Here is a 16,363-nt window from a genome sequence, read left to right as displayed (position 1 = left end):
TGTCCACAGAACCCCTGAGGAGTTGTGGTGCTACCACCTCCCCAGCAAAGCTCCCGTGAGTGGCACCAGCCGCCCAGCTCCCTGCCACCCGAACAGGGAACGCACGCCAGGAACGTGAAGGAGACAAACCAGCAACAGCAACCTCAAACCTCATCGTGCGTCAGCCAAAATCTTCCCATGGTTTAGGCTGACTGCCGTCACACAGCTACAACTCGGCTGGTGTCCTGAAACACGGACTTTATGGCTACTCCATTCCACTTCATACAACTGGAACCATACCCTCGCTTCTGTAACTCTAACAGTGAAATAATGACAGTGTTAGGAATCAATCTGCCTTGTTTCTTAGGATTATATACTACCTAAAACCGCCAGAAAACGTAAATTCTGAGTGTAAGTTAGATAACAAAGATAAGATGCTTTGATACGCTTTCAGCAAATGTTTTGTGTTTAAAGTTTCATCTTACAAGATGACAGCAGATGTTCCGAAGTGTACTTTGTCCTTACAAATTAATCACAGTGAGGTTTTCCCCCATTAAGTCTTTGTTTCTTTGCTTCATCCTGTGACTAAACTAAGAAAAGCCACATATATATATTTATATATATACACACATAAACAGATAGATACAGGTGAAGAGAAAAAAAGTTTAGCAACTGATCCAAGTCTACTCTTAAACAACCTTACCTTCTGCTCTTGACATGGATTTTGTGTTCTGAGGCTAGCTCTGACAAAGATCTGTGAATACCTGGGACAGTACTATAACTTTCAGATAATTTATAACAATAATCTAGCTGTATTGAAAAAAATCATTGCTGTTATGCTTCCATTTATGTTACAGGTTGTAAATATATTTTTCTGAATAAGCCAACAAATGATAAACAAAACAAGTCTTATATTTTTTTGAAACTAAGCCGTTTTAGCAAAAGAAATACTGAATACATATAATTGATGTTCCGCACAACAAAAATGCCTACGTTTTGACCTAGCACCACTGTTACCACTTAGGGTTTAAAAGGACACATCTTAACACCAGTGAGAGAAGAACAACTACAGGTTATGAGAACCCCCTTTCCACAGGCACTTTATCAGATCATATCTCCTCCAGCTATATTTGCAAGGCAAATCTAGGGTTGCTCTTCTTGAGACCAGAATAAAAACTCCCATAGACTTCAGTGATGCAGGATCAAACCCATTCCCTTCATAACAGGTTCTCTCAAGCAATTTTATCCTAATTTTCTACCCTGTGGCTGAATTCAAAAGTTTGCAGAGGCAAGCTCTTTAAGTGGGAAAGCAAGGAACAAAATGCAGATCCCAGAAGCAAAGGCAATCAGCAGTGAGGAACAGAGCTATTTTATCGACTGGGTTGGGGGGTTTATTTCATCAGGGGTGGGGGGGGAGTTGGCACAGCAAGCAAAGTCAAAATATACTGATGTTATAGTATCCTTTCCACTACTACTGCAATTATTTTTTTTTTTTATTCTTTTCAGGCATATTCCATTTCCTGTATTTCTATGGCAAAAAAAAAAAAAATACTGTCTGAAATGTGCCCCATCAAGTTTCTCCAGTAAAACTACAAAATTAATTTAGACTTCTGGGCACTGCAGGTATCTTGCTGGACTCCCCCCACCCCCGAAAACACTCATCCCCAGTGTCCCTTTCTTATCATGTAATCAAAGCAAAACTACAGCAATGCCTTATGCCTCAGTAAATTGCAGGACTACTACAGTCCTAAACTTTACATAGGTGCTTTTCCTGAATCTACACCGTAGACTGCTGAACAACAGAAAACATCCTTCTCCAGAAAGCAGCCCATCACTACAACACAGGTCTTCCCCGCTCTCCACACACAGCTCTACTTCTGCTGACTTTTTCTCTGCTCTGTGAACAATCACCCCTTTAACTCTCAAACAGAGTGTGATTTATTAAAGCAGACTGCTTGGCAGCAAAGCTCTCCTGGCGTTCGAAAATATGATTAGACCAGTAAATTTAGCTGTTTTTTTTTCATAAACTTGAGTCTGCATGCATTTGCCCTCTCTAAAAGAAAATACAAGCCCAGAAACATCTCCAGTACAGCTTGCTCAGCCAAAATCCAGGCACTTTCTTTTCTTTTTCTACAAGTCCACTGCAGCTCCAAGTATGCAAGATTAAAATTATTAAAAAACCTGCATTAATTAAACCCCTTACCTTTTAAGGCTTTTTCACCCTTCAGCGTTCGCCCATTGTGAAAAACTGAATCTTTAGCAGTTGCAGCTCTGCACACACACACACACACACACAGAGAACAGGGCTTTCTTCAGCTCACTGGTATTTCAAGTCTTTCATGTGATATCTTTGGCTGTACTTGCTTAATTCATTCCTGCTGCTACTCAAAGGAAGTCAAGCCTAGCGAGGGCTGGCTCTACAGCAATTGCTGTAGATATTCCTGACTAACAGGACACAAGGGCTAATCTCACCTTATAAGCATCAAGAATGTAAATATATTTCACAGCCAACAAATTCCTAAACCTTAAGAGATAAAATGCACAGAATGCCCTAAGACACACTTTAGCAAGGGAGTTACAAACATTAAAGTTTTTGCTAGAGAACAATACTCTGTACCCCAGCAATGCCTTTGGAGCTCTAAGGATGTCTATTTATCATGGACTGTGCATATTCCCTCGGTGTAGTTACCATGAGAACACAGCAAACAGAATTTGAATGCAAATTGCCATCTAGAGATGTGGGGGGATTTTTTTTGTTGTAGTTAAAAAAGAAAACTTCCAAAGCTTGATGAAGTACACACTTCTGCACATACATTTGCATGACAATGCTTGCAATTCAAATACTTGGTAGAGTGCACAAGATGGAAGAAAAGCAAATTTTTTTGCTTGGTATTTACAAAAAGTAAATACTTCAGACGTGGGTTCAGTAGTTGCAGTTCCACAAATGCCCATCCGTGTCAGACAATCACATATGAAGGAAAAAATCCATCAGGTGGCACAAAATGCAGAAATAGTGAAGTGCCTGAAGTCAGCTGGAAGCAGTAAGACCCTTTGCCACTGACAGATCAATTACTGCAGCAATCAAAATTCTTCTTCTAAATATTACACACTGAACTGCACAGCAAGTGTTGCACTTTAAAAATACCCCACTCCTAGGCATTTTATTTTTCCCCAGAATTGTTCTGGCACTTTGTCATTCAGGCCACCTCCTCCCAAGTCCCTCCTGAAGCAGCGTTTGCTCCCCGTGCGCCCCCCCACCCGGCCCGCAAGAGCACACCGCCACAGTTACCGAGATTCCAAAATTACTCCTATCCCTTGTGGCCAGAGTCCTACCAAATGGTCTTCCTGGGAAACTTGGCAACCGTGCACGTATGCGCTGCAAAACGTGCAAAAATCTGTTTGCCAGCACTGCCTGAAGTTTGATGCAACCTTTACAGCACAGCGTCTGCTCTGTCCCCAGCAGTACCCCACCTCACCTTAAACGTCTCCATTCTAAACTCCTTAAAGCACAGTCACTGAAAAGCAAACCCTTATATACTTGGCAAAGGGATGCCTAGTCATCCCTGCTTAGAAAACAACAAACCTTGATGAAGAAGGAGGACATGCCTGCCTGGGTGATTGCCCGGAGAGCGGAATGACCTACTTCGGCCCAGCAAGCAGCGACGCTCTGAGATGGGGACAAAGGGACAACCCCGTGGCTGGCGGGCAGCACAACCGACACGCGGCCCCGCAGGAGCGATAGGAGCGCTCTTTCGGAGGCAACACAGAAGACAGGCACTGCCCATGCAGCACGAAACTCCTCGCAGGAATCATCTTGTTCTTTCAGCCAGGGATTCACACTCGCACGTAATGCTACCGCCGGCATTCTGCAAGCAGGAGGGATTGCTCTCTTCACACCCACTCTCCTTATCACTTTTACCTAAGGAGCCTTCTAGTGCCTGACCTAATTACTCAAGTGATGTGCCAGAAAAAGATGGGGCTGGGACATACTCCACAAAGCCTGATTTGAAGCTATGTAATTCTGCAAAACCCAAGGCGACAAGATCCGGGTAGCTGAATTAAGCGGCGCTGACCGGGCACAGTGCCACACATTCTGACTGCGCCTTCCTTATTACAAACAGTCGAGCCTTATGAACTAGTTAAAAGGCTAAGGATAAATATTGGCCCTGTGCACTTGTTGGCCTGCAAGATCAGGCCAGCATGCTGTGTTCTGGGGCAATGGTTGCTCCCCTCCCAAAGGATGAGCCTGAACAGCAGCTCCCTGAGCCTGACCCACGCTGCCCCAGCAAGCCCAATCTGTGCCCAGAGCCTGTGGCTCTGCTTCCTCCAGAAGCAATGACAGCAGCGACTGACGGACAGAAAGCCTTCTTAAAGCACGTATTTATGGAGAACAACTGAGATTAAAGAGAGGTTTTTTAAATAGGCAATAAGGATCTCTAATAGATGAGCTGCTTACACAGCTGTAAATGAATACTAGTAGACTGTAACTTTCTACAGATAGCACTGCACCCACCCAGCAGCTGTACCAGTGCCATATAATCTATTCCCTTTACTTTCAACATATGACAGAGTAGCTAGTAATTTGAGGATCAGGCTTTCTATTCCCTTTTTTGTATGTATAGCACGTCAAATTTACCCTGTGATCTGCTAGCTCCTAGTACAAGAGAACACTGCAGCTTTGCTGCAGGAGGGCTACCCCAGGGCCCTGCAACTGAGTAAGCCATAGACACACCTCCATTTAGAGCCTAACACTTCTTAGCTTTTAACTGCTGGGCTCAGCATCTTAAAAAACACAGGAAGGCATCTACTCCCTGTAAGGAGACCCAGAGTCTGGTGATTGACTGAGGTTGGTGTGTAAAGCACATGCTAGGTATACTACTGCAGTAGAATGAGCACAGAAGTTTGAAGCTGGACCACTTTATTAAGGACAATTTTTTAAAATAAAGACTTTTAAAAGAAATGTTTTATCCAATGCCTAAATATCCCTGAAGCTCAGCATCTCCCTGCATCTTTCAAGGTTTTATGTCAGTGCTTTTCTCAATTCAGCAGCGTTAGACTTGCACTGTCCTTATCTGTATTTCTGCAAAAAAAAAAATCTCTCTACAAGGCAAAGTCAATAATTCATAGAGTCGAGTCTCAATATGACAATATTGCAATTCTAGCTTGACAGCCAGTCCACGTACTGCGTTCACTGAACTTGTACCTGCTCCACACCCTGCACAGTCATCCTCACAGATGGGGCCAAGCTGTTCTCTCACTGTTCCTTTGTACTGCATTCCTGAGCTGTACTTCCAACTGGTGCTTAGGTTAGTATCATGCTATACTTAAGTTTGTAATCATTCAGAGCTATTTTAAGAGCACAAGTTTAATTCAGACGCCAAGCAAAATAGGTTTGCATCTTATTTCATATTAGGGGACATACTGCTTGCTCTTCCAGGGTGTCTCATGGCTATTAATGACCTGTGCCTCAAAGTACATTACAGGTGCCAATAGCCATACCTTGATCCCTTTAAATGGCTTTGTCCCCAGAAGCAATGTTAGCAACGTTACTACCTTGATAGCAATTTTCACAGAATGAATATGGAGCATGATAGGACTCCTAAGGAGTAGTAAGCCTCACAGAATTTATTACAGACCTTTTTCTACCAGTCTTCCTTTGAATTTCAAAGTTATTACTAGTTTCACTTTTTCTGTTGCTCCCCGTAACCCCTACCCTGCAGTAGGTTTGCAATACAGGTTTAATTTTGTCTCATTTCTTTACCTTATCCTAATTAAATTTTAAGATTAAAAAAAATAATATAAAAAGGCTGCAGAGAAACAAAACTGCCCCTTCAGAGCTCACAAGCTTCAGAGAAGGTGGCTTTTATCTTGCCAGTAACAAGACCATCCCTACAGCAGAGGAATGAGACAGACAATAAACGAGGACACAAGGAGGTGAAACCCTGCAATCCTGTTCAGGTGGCACACACCAACACAGGTTTCCTAAAAAAAAAAAAATTAAATTCTTGCCTACATCAATTATTTCATGCCAACTCTAATGCAGCCAGGATTCAGCCTATCAGGACCAAACTGGACTTAGATCTGTAACCAAAGAGACGCGGATGTCCCTATCTACATGCATCAAGGAACGGTTGTGTCTGAACCTGTTGAAGCCTCAAGAACAGGGAACTACAGAAGCAAGATGTAATAATCAAGGTTTTAAGAGACCAGCATAGATAAGGCAGATACTGAAGGTGGGAACTCACAGGAATTATGACAATATTATGCCACTCCCTATGACTATGCCAATATATTTTCTGAAGAAAAATCCTAAATGGAGAAGGGAATTTGAGAAAGCGCTTGGGCCAATCTGCCTGAGACTGGCTCTTTCCAGCCAACAGGAAAACTTCTGCCTCTGAAACAGCTTGCATAGGAAGTTCAGATCTTAAATTTATCCTGAACTGTCTCCTGAGCAGCACCAAGGCTTAACAACTTTATTAATAGAAGCAAGCCGGAAGAAACATTCAGCTGATGGCTGTAGCAATGGCTGTAGCTTGTTTTAAAAAGATAGTTGTGGGTTTTGGGTTTGTTTGTTTGTTTTGTTTTTTTTTTTTTTTTTTTTCAGTTTTGTGTTGCTGTTGTTTGTTTATTTTTAATTTAAGGTGGACAAAAAAGAATAGATGGAGACCAGAAAAGTCAAGGGAACAGGGAAGAATCATTATCAAATAGACAGGAAGTGGGAAAAGAAACATGAGACCAAGAAACAGAGAAAGATGTGTCAAAGTTCAAAAGGATGGAATGACACGTAGTTTTGCAAGCTGCACTGAAGATATGGGGCGTTGAGGAGAAAGATAATTCATTAGCTGAAAATACTCATTGAGCATACCAAGTTGAAAAGTTTCCACGTTATGGCTCGTTCAGAACAGAATGGTAACTGTGAAAACAGATACACTGATTGTTTGGGGGTCTCCCAAAGATTAATGGGTCCTCTGTTCTTCTGTCTGAGGCCTGCTCACTGAAATGTCTTGTGACAAAAGGTCATGTACTCTGTGCGCTCCCTTTAGGAAACTGGACTAATGAATGTAGATCCCGCTTTGATATGTAAATGTTCAGTGGTTTACTGCATAGGCTGAATTGGTTTTGCTTGCCACCGTAATATATTTAAAAATTAAACTTTTGATCAATTAAAAAAATCAAATAATTACTGTAAATTACCACATCTCTTATCCAACATGAATACACTTTAATGTCTAGAAGAGCAGAGGAAGTACTGTCTGCCACATGTTCTGCTTTTCAAAGGCTTGAATTTGTCTTCCATCTGCTCAACCTCATTCACCTACAGAATTCAAAGGCACACCTAGAGTAGAACGGCTCTTGAGCACCACTAGCTCCTCCCCTCCTGAGTTACAGGGGATGCTCACCAATAGGTGTGCCACCTATTCGTACCCAACCCAAACACCAAGCAGTAGCTTGAGAGGCTTTGCTCCTGATAACACAACTTCAGCTCTCCCCTTGCCAAGGGTCTCGGGTTCAGCTCTCCTTTAACGCTGCATATGTCAAAAAAGCAATAAAAACGCCCCTTCCTTTCACATCATTTGTTATTTGGCAAACACTGCTCAAGTCCTTTTTGAAGTGTGACGTCATTCCATACCACCACCACTGCAGAGTAAAAACCCTGGACAGAAAACAGAGAGGAAAATGCTCAGTGAAGGTTTTCACTTTCTTTCAATCCCAGTTTCTCTGTTTCAGTGGCTGGTCTGAATGTTTCAGGCAGTTATGTTTCTAACCAACCCTCGGTGAGTCACGTATGCTGTAATCCCTGGGAGCTCCTGCACAGTTAACACGTATCTGAGCTGTGCTGGTTCCAGAGCTATGCAAATTGACTCACGTTATTTTCCTGTGCTAACTGAAAAGAAGCAACAAGTTGTATGACAGGATAAACTACAAAATGTTTAACATGATGTGCACCCGCAGAATCCAGTGGAGCTACAGAGGAGCCAAATGCCATTCACGTACCTGCTTTTCCACCCGCACCGGTGCAGAAGGAGCAACACCAACAATGGCACAAGCTTGGCACTAAAGATCACTGTGTCTGTGAGACACAGGGGGGGACAAAGAGCAGTGCACACTGGACAAAACTTAAAAAAGTGAATCCCGAAAATGCATTTTGAGAACATTTTTCCTGAGCAAAGAATGCCATCGACAAGTATTACATATGGCTTTCCTTCTCATTTTCCATCAAGGACAACAGGTAAACTGTGTGACCCTTTTCTCTACTCCTGTTGTTCAAATAGAACTTCTTACTTGGTAAAACTATTGAATCAAGTTAAATTTGTAATCAAATTAAAGCAAATGGAAAACAAGGACAAACTTTTTTTTTTTTTTTTTTTTTTTTTTTTTTTTTTTTTTTTTTTGTGAAAGATTTCAGTGACATTTTATAGGTACTGTGGAAGGGTTTGTCCACAGGAATTTCCTAATCTGTTCCTGCATGTACTCCTGCAATTAGATGTGGTTTCCTGAGACTGCGGCTGTCTCAAGCTCTTTCTGCTAATTCTCACAGCTGCTAATTCTGTGAGAACTTTGTTTTAATGATAGTAAAATATATGTGCAGATACAGGAGCATATGCCAAATTTGTCAGGGATGGAGCATTCTAGTGGAAAAAGACTGGTAGAGCAACAAAAGAACGTGGGAGCAGGAACTCATTGTTTGCTTTGCTATGGAAGTGCAACAAGTGCCTGGTTCTGGCATCAACCACAGCAAATCCTTGTGACTTTGGCACTGTGGTGATGAGCCTTACTTGGATGCAAAAGGACAAATAAGGAAAACATGTGAGTTACTGGAATTCTTCCTACACCCCAGTGGCAGCAGATGGGCTTTATAAGGGACATGGGGTTTCCAGGCAGAAACGGGAACATGGAAGAAAACAAGATTCTCAAAACTTCCCTCCCTCAGTGATCAGGGGCTTTGCTGCACACATAGGCTCACAGGCCCCAGCTGCTGGCCAAGGCACGTGGACTTGGCTACCTGGTGGCTGCACATCCCAGAGCACTAAACACTTCAGGATGCAGAAAGTAGGTCTTGTTCACTTCCAGGCTGTTCCCTTTTGCTGAGGTGTCCATAATCTGCATGTTATTTGATACACCACGAGGAACAGTGTAAAAGTGGAGTTAACAGTGGGCTACTGAAAACATGTAAAGCCGAGGATGGGCCACCCAGATAACTCAAAAACCTGCAATGAAGTCTGCCAGGCTTGATGTGCGTGTCCTGATTAACCAGACACCCCAAAAAAACGTAACATGTAAAACTAGATTTATAGCAAAGCCACCTATTTCTAAGTTGTAATGTGAAAACCATAAGCTAGATTTGTTAGCATCTCTGCCTGTGTCGCATTTTTGACATAAGCAGACCACACCTGAATAACGGTCCGTAAAGCCAAAAACAGATGCACAAAACCCCAGAACACCAGAACCAGGCCAACAATATTAACTTCAACAATTATACCATTACTGATTAATTTCCAGAGAGCCCTCCAGCATACCTAAGTAAGTCTTGACATTGTCTTTCATTATCTGTGACTCAAAAGACAAATTGATACAGTAAGCCTTAGCTTCCAAGTCTGTTTTAAAAACGTAATTCTGTAACAGAACAAAACAACCGGGCTGAAGACACTCAGAATTACACATAAATTGAAAGACTATGAGTCTAATGACAGTCAGTCATTCACACTAGTTTTACTATATGCACCACCATTCACTGCCTCTAGTGATTTAAAAGAAACCTTGCTGTTTTGCCATTTTCTCCCTAAAAAGCTCTCTCAAGAGTTGTCAAATGTGCAGTGCAGCCTTCTACTTTCCTTTTATAACTCTCCTTAGATCCAGTCATTTATCAGAGTTGTGAGCAAAAAAAAAAAAAAAATAATCAAAAGCCTTTCCCAGTGCCTTTACCTTGCAGAGCCTCTGCTTCCCACAGCAGTTAATAACCAGAGAGGCAGCAAAATATTCAGCCTGAGATGTATAGAAAAGGTGAAATTTTAAATCTTACCTTCTGCACGTTGGGTTTGATGCACCGAACAAAGAAAGGATTTGAAGAACTCAGTGTCGCCATTAAAGAATGAAGTGATTCCTAAAACACAAATAGAAAGAAGACAGCACTTCACCAGCCGACTTTTTGTGCAAGCAACACACCTAGGCAAAACTTCTTGCAGCTTAGCATTGCAGACGATATCTAACTGCAACACCTAGTGGTGTACACCAGAAATTACATGTAGCATGTAAGTTGTTGCTTGTGAACATACAGGATCAATACATGCGTGTTCGTTTCTTCCACCGGCCCTTCTGATGAAAGCTATCGTCACTGCTTTACAGCAAAAAAGATACACGGATTGATATGAAGTAAAGCTGTTCATAAGGAAACACCAAATTGGAAAGTTGCTGTTTCAAGGGTCTTTTGAATGCTGCTTAAGACTTAGGATCAACATTCCAAAACTGATAAATGCAAGAAAGTCAAAAGGAAGGATAAGGGGTCTAAGGCAAAACTGAAATGCCCACCAAACCAAATTTCCTCCTTTAATTTCAGCTACACCATACCCGCTCATTTTCCATTTCCCTTGCCATCAGCAGCATTTTGTGCACAGGGAGCTCCTTTCTCCTGTGCAGTCTCAACCTCTCTTACTAAAAGGACACTCTGATAATAAATATAAGTCAACAAGAGGGTAGAAAATAATATTACAAATATCTGAAAAAAAATAGTTACTTTAGAATACAGTAGACATTGTTTTATCAGTACTAGATTTTAAAACGTCCCCCTCCTGAAACTGACAAAAATTGAGTAAAAGGACAGAGTGGTAAAGAAAACACATCTTAGAAAAGGACAATGCTAACAGCATTAAGCAGACAGTTTCACATTTATTTCATGTGGCAACTAATTGCATTTAACAACCAAAAGAGAGATTATAAACTTCAGCTAAAAAAAGAAACACAGAAGAAAACATGTTTTTTTCCCTAACTTTAGAACTCTGAACGACCCAATACACATTAGACTATCTATCAGTTGTCTGAACCTCAGCCTGGAGATAAAAATCACAAAAATCTCTCAAGCCCTTTTATGATTATTATTTTAATTACACATCCACCCCTTTCCCACCTGAGCCGTCATTCTATATCTTATTCCAGCTTGCCTCATTCTGTGTCATTAAGTATGATAAAGCTTATTGAACTGAAATCTCGCATTTACTTTGCAGAGATAGAAATGATGGCATAGGAGGGGAGCCCAGGCTCTGAAGAGCCCAGAAGCTAATAATGATAATGTTTCACCTCTCAGAGCAGCACTGCGTGCCAGACAGCAGAGCGAACACAGAGCAGGCTGCCAAGGAGACAGAAAACTCACTTTTTAAAGGAGCAATACTGTGTGTCCTACCATATGCTTTGGAGAGAAACTGCCAATGACAGTCTGTTACTACAAATTCTTGCTTTAACCTGCAAACCAAGGGCTTTTTTGATGATTAAACATGATGTGAAAAAGGCAACAGGCAGAGTTGTGGCTGTGCACAGGTGGTGGTACAGCGCAAAGGGAACAAATGTTGAACTCACTGGGAACATAAATGATAGCTCTTGGTTTGTTTGCCTTTGCCAGCCTACGGACCAGGAGTCAGGGGCAGTAAATATTAAACAGAGAGAAGATACAAAGACAAGTATTTTTGTGTAAAGAAAAATATTTACAGCCTCAAAAAGTAAAGGCTTCATCTGTATTAAACCTCTGTGGACATTACATCTATGGACAACTAAGCCAATTCTCTCAACACAGGCTACTACTTACACAGAGTGGGAAAGTTGGTCAGTCTAAATAAAAATGATTTAACCTATTTTCACATTCATCTGCAGCCAGATTCTGCACAGTCCTGCACGCCTCTAAGTCACTGTCACGAGCTAACAGTTACGAGCTACCCTGAAGTTTGCCTTGCTTTAAGCAACAGGCTGAAACAGATGGTATCTAACCCCAGCTACTCTGTAGGTACCTCCAGGCCCACATTAGGCAGGCTGTCAAATGAAAAGAAGAGTTAACCAACCTATCATGAGAATAAAACTGTGAAGGTGGAGCTCTTATCTTCAGTTGAAATGAGATGGACTAATCCCCGGAAGGCTTTAAAACATGGGAAAAACACCCAACCTAATTTCTGGGAGATGGCATGATGTGAAGGTCAACCTCTTGTAAAGCATCCCAGGTGGTTAATGGTCAGTTACTGCAGCTTTAGATAAGAGGCAACAATGTTTTGATTTCATGTTATATTATGCTTTATGTTGTGCAGGGGCCCTGATGGAGAAGAGAAGGAACTTTACATTATGTTCTACCTTGCAAAGCTGATGCAAAAATACGGTAAATTTTTATACAGTAACATTTAAAAGGTCTACTTTGCACAGGTACAAATGACTAAGTAGAAACAGTACCTCCTGCTGCTCCAAGAGAGCCAGAAAATGATACCACATCACCACAAGAAGTGGGCATTGTCTGAGACAAGCAATGGTAGCACAGAGCAAGCTGTCCAGGGAATATCACATTAGTGGGTTTTTAATAAGAGGCACTGTGTGTGCTCCAGCATATGTTCCTTGCTGTTCTGTCCATCACTCAGCAATAGTCTATTAGGATAAACTCTGCCCTCAAGGGGCTTGAGTCTGCTCCCTTTTTCAAAAAAAAGTGAGCGAACAGTGCAAATGTATATTAATTCAAACAAAACAAAAGACAACTAATCCAGACTTGCACTCATGCAATTTAAGAAAGGCTTTGTGCCAATCTTTCTCTTTTAAATAATTTGCAGATAGACTTTATGCTACATTTCAGTTTGGTGCCATTTTTGGTGGAAGGGCTATAAAGCCTCATAAAAAGGTGTTTAATAAAAATTATTTACAAACTTTCAGTCAAAAGGCAACAACTTAATGAGGTATTTATTCAGTACTTATTTTTTCTTAGCATACAAGCACTGCTGTAAAGTTTTATGCGATTTTGTTGTTGGTTTTAGGTTAGAAAGAAAAAGCAGGACAAGAGACATCAACTTCATAGATGAGCTTTCTAATAAAAAATAAGCAAGTGAAAGCAACAGGAGTTTTGTGCGGATGGTGTGATGCGAAGATCTGCTTGAAGCTAGCTGGTATGGCCAATCAGTTGATTAGTAAGTGCAGTTTCATAGAAGAGAGAGCAATGTTTTGATGCTGAAATTTTGCCTGTTTTAATCCACAACTGTTCTTTACTGAACAGGGTTTATCTATCACTGATTAGTTACAGAGCAGAGACGACACATTAACTAACCTTGAACTGGAGACTGACAGTGGGTTTTCGGTGCTTGCTTCCACATTTAAGAGTGTCTTGATTGTTGCGACTTGAAACATGTTCAAATAGATCATAGATGAAATCAAGACTGAAATGGGAAAAAAAGATATGCTTTAGAGATATTGTTTAACAGACTATGAGGCTTACCACTATAGAATGCAAAGAAAGCACTGTCTCTTAAAAAGCAGCTCCTCCATCCAAAAAATGCTTACTGATTTTCTCCATAATCTCTAATAAGCAATAGATTTTGCCTTTGCAGAATTTATGCAGGGAAAGAAAAAAACAAACAAACAAACAAACAAAACAAACCAAGCAAAGCAAAACAAAACAAGGAGGTTCTTTCTTCACCACTCCCAACACATCATTACAGAAATGAAGGGTGAAGTCCTGGAGGCCTCACTCCATTTTACTCCACTCAACCAAAATTTCAGCTGACTGTAACAGGAACTGTACCTGAACAAAGACTAAAAATTAAGACTTCCAGCTTGTTTGGGGCCGTAACACATAACAACTGCCCATATGAGCCACACTTTCAGATACTAGTTGTGTATGCTGTTTTATACCCTATCAGGCAGGTATCCTTCTCTTACCACTTCTACAAAAACACAGCTACCTTTTAACTTGAGCTCCAGTCGGTGCATGAGCAAAACCAGGCCCAGCAGCTTTATTTACTACTTTTACCTACATACTTCAATTAACAGATGTTATGTCAGACATGTCATGAAACCAGAACAAACAACAGAGAGAGGGAAATGCTTATTAATGGCTTCCCCTGCACCGAAGGGCTTAAGGGATTTACAAATAAGCAACTAGCACAGCAATGCAGGATGACTGAACAGGATGGGTGAGGGCATCAGCTGAGACAGCAACACTTGGGCTCAGCTCCCTCTGATTCTGTCACCCCTCTGTGTGTCTGGAAGTCTCAACCACAGAGCTACAAAACGGGACGTGGTACTGCTCCAGCTCACAGGGTTCCACCGTAGGGATCCTGAGACCGTACACAACATGACAGGAGGCACGCAGGTACCAAAGATATCCAAGCTCAGACTTTGAGTAACATAAATCTTTACAGAAATTCCCCCCTTGAAGCAATTTGCACTGTGCTAGGTCTCTGACACTAAGCTTTCAACAAAATTAGGGAATGCCGGAAATACAAGCAAATCAGGCTGTACGTGAAGAAAAATAACACGCACGCACGCTGCCTGTGAGGCACCCTGAGGCAGTTAAAAACCATCCCCTCCTTTCAGCATCCTTACTCACCACTGAGTAGCAAGCGAGCTCTCTAGCAACCCCCTGGACTGAGCAGGGATGAGGTACTATGCAATGTGAGAAAAGCAGACTTTTTGAGAACTGATTACAGTCAGATCTGCCTACAGGCACCTCTGATATTTCTTCTGTGCTCATTTCAACTCTGTCAAGGTCTGGTGCTATGCAACACGTAACATATTCAAACCCTGACAGAATTAGGTGGTACAGCACCCCTTAATGTCATGTCCTAAACAAACAGTGCAGAAACGTACCTGCTTTCTCGTAACAAGTTCAGGAGATCGTCTCTGAAAGTATCTCGGTTCTTCTCCAAGATCCCCCTGACATCGTACTGGACCTAGCAGGAAACAGAGCCGATTCAAACTGCAAGCCAAGCAGTCAGGCACCTCTCACAAGAGCAGTACTGTAAAAAGCGCTGAGAGAACAGACTGCTTTAGTTCATTTTGAGCAGCCTCGGGCCAAAATTAAGCTAATGAACACTGTGCTTGGAATAATTTCAGCAAATAAAGAAAAGAAAATTACCTCCCCAGCATAGTGCTTCACTCCAAAGTTGTGAACGGCAACTCTTGGTTTTACATAAAAAGGATTGTTCTAATTGGAGGGGAAAGAAAAGAGAAAAATATTAGGGGGGAGCAAGGGGAGCAATCAGGGACTGGAATGATACAAAGGGACACATTATCCCCTAAACCCAGACCTAAACAAATCATTGTCTTCTGGTGAACTCTCTGGAAGATTAGTGTTCCAAAAGCAAACAACCAACTTATAACGATAATAGGATTTCTTAGTCTGGGCTGCTTCAAATGCAATAATAACAGATTTATAGTATCTAAAAAGGCATTAGACTAAACCTGACCCCATCTGGCAGAACCATCTATTAAAGGCACTTTGAAAAAGAAGGCTCTGTCTTAAACTGGCAGTTATAAAGACTGGTGGATACGTTTGTATCCCACAAGTTGTCAAAAATAATTCTAGGATCACAAATAGAGGTAACACTAATTTGGACAAAGGAAACAGCAACCATTCGGTAAATGACACCAAGGTGAATACTTCATTAAATCAAGGGAAACTGCAGATCTAAGTAAATTGAATTACTGCAGGTTGTCAGAGCTCTAACCAAGACCAAAATGTGGCTTATTCACCAGTACGGAAACCTGTAACTGGACAGTAACAAGGACATGATGTTCTTCCAGGTAATTGACTCAGTCTTGACAGCAAACGATATGGACTACCACGAAAGCAGGATCACATCCAAAAGAACCTCTACAACTATGTACCCATATATTTGAACCATGAATTTCTACAGAAGCAAATAGACCCTCCATAACTGGCACAGAAAACACGAGCAAAACATCTCATACAGCATGCTGGGTATTCAACTTCTCCAGCAAGGTGGAGTCCGTCGCTTGAGGAAAATGGCTCTCTTCATTGATGAGCGCCAGCAGCCCCAGTTTCTAGAAGAGCAAGAAAAGGCAGAAAACGAATTAGTGCACAGACGGGCTCAGACATTGTCCCGAGTTTGGAAAAATCAAAGAGTCCTTGAACTGTTGTGTGAAGAGAGGTGCAGAACCACTTGTACAAACCCCCACTCTCAGAGAGGAATGTTATCATATTTTTCTGGCAACACTCCTTTTGAAACATGCAGTATATGATACATGGGCAAAATAAAGAAAAAGAAGCTACTGGAAGAAGCAACAATTATCCTGATGTAAGCAGTTTTTAGGTGCATACAGTGACATTGCCCCAGAATATATCCCCAGCCTCCAACATCCAATGATCAGGAGAGTCCCTTAAATCTGAGGGATTTATGTAAACACCCTT

The 16,363-nt window shown here is 41.5% G+C and overlaps 1 protein-coding gene across 2 annotated transcripts in view; it reads right to left on the bottom strand.

Moving 5' to 3' along the window:
* MYO10 (myosin X) overlaps positions 1-16,363 on the bottom strand; it is a 169,515-nt gene that overhangs the window by 48,137 nt on the left and 105,015 nt on the right. For both annotated transcript variants that reach the window (XM_042806731.1, XM_042806732.1), the window contains 5 exons: positions 15,904-15,996; positions 15,068-15,136; positions 14,800-14,882; positions 13,259-13,367; positions 10,001-10,081 (listed from right to left, as the gene is read on the bottom strand). In XM_042806731.1, coding sequence (XP_042662665.1) covers positions 10,001-10,081; positions 13,259-13,367; positions 14,800-14,882; positions 15,068-15,136; positions 15,904-15,996 — 435 coding nt within the window. The remainder of the gene's footprint in view (positions 1-10,000; positions 10,082-13,258; positions 13,368-14,799; positions 14,883-15,067; positions 15,137-15,903; positions 15,997-16,363) is intronic.

Source organism: Tyto alba, unplaced genomic scaffold (genome assembly GCF_018691265.1).
Source record: "Tyto alba isolate M040663 unplaced genomic scaffold, T.alba_DEE_v4.0 Super-Scaffold_48, whole genome shotgun sequence".
Classification (NCBI taxonomy): Eukaryota; Metazoa; Chordata; class Aves; order Strigiformes; family Tytonidae; genus Tyto; species Tyto alba.
Note: the sequence above shows the minus strand (reverse complement) of the source record. Positions and strands in the feature narration are given on the sequence as shown.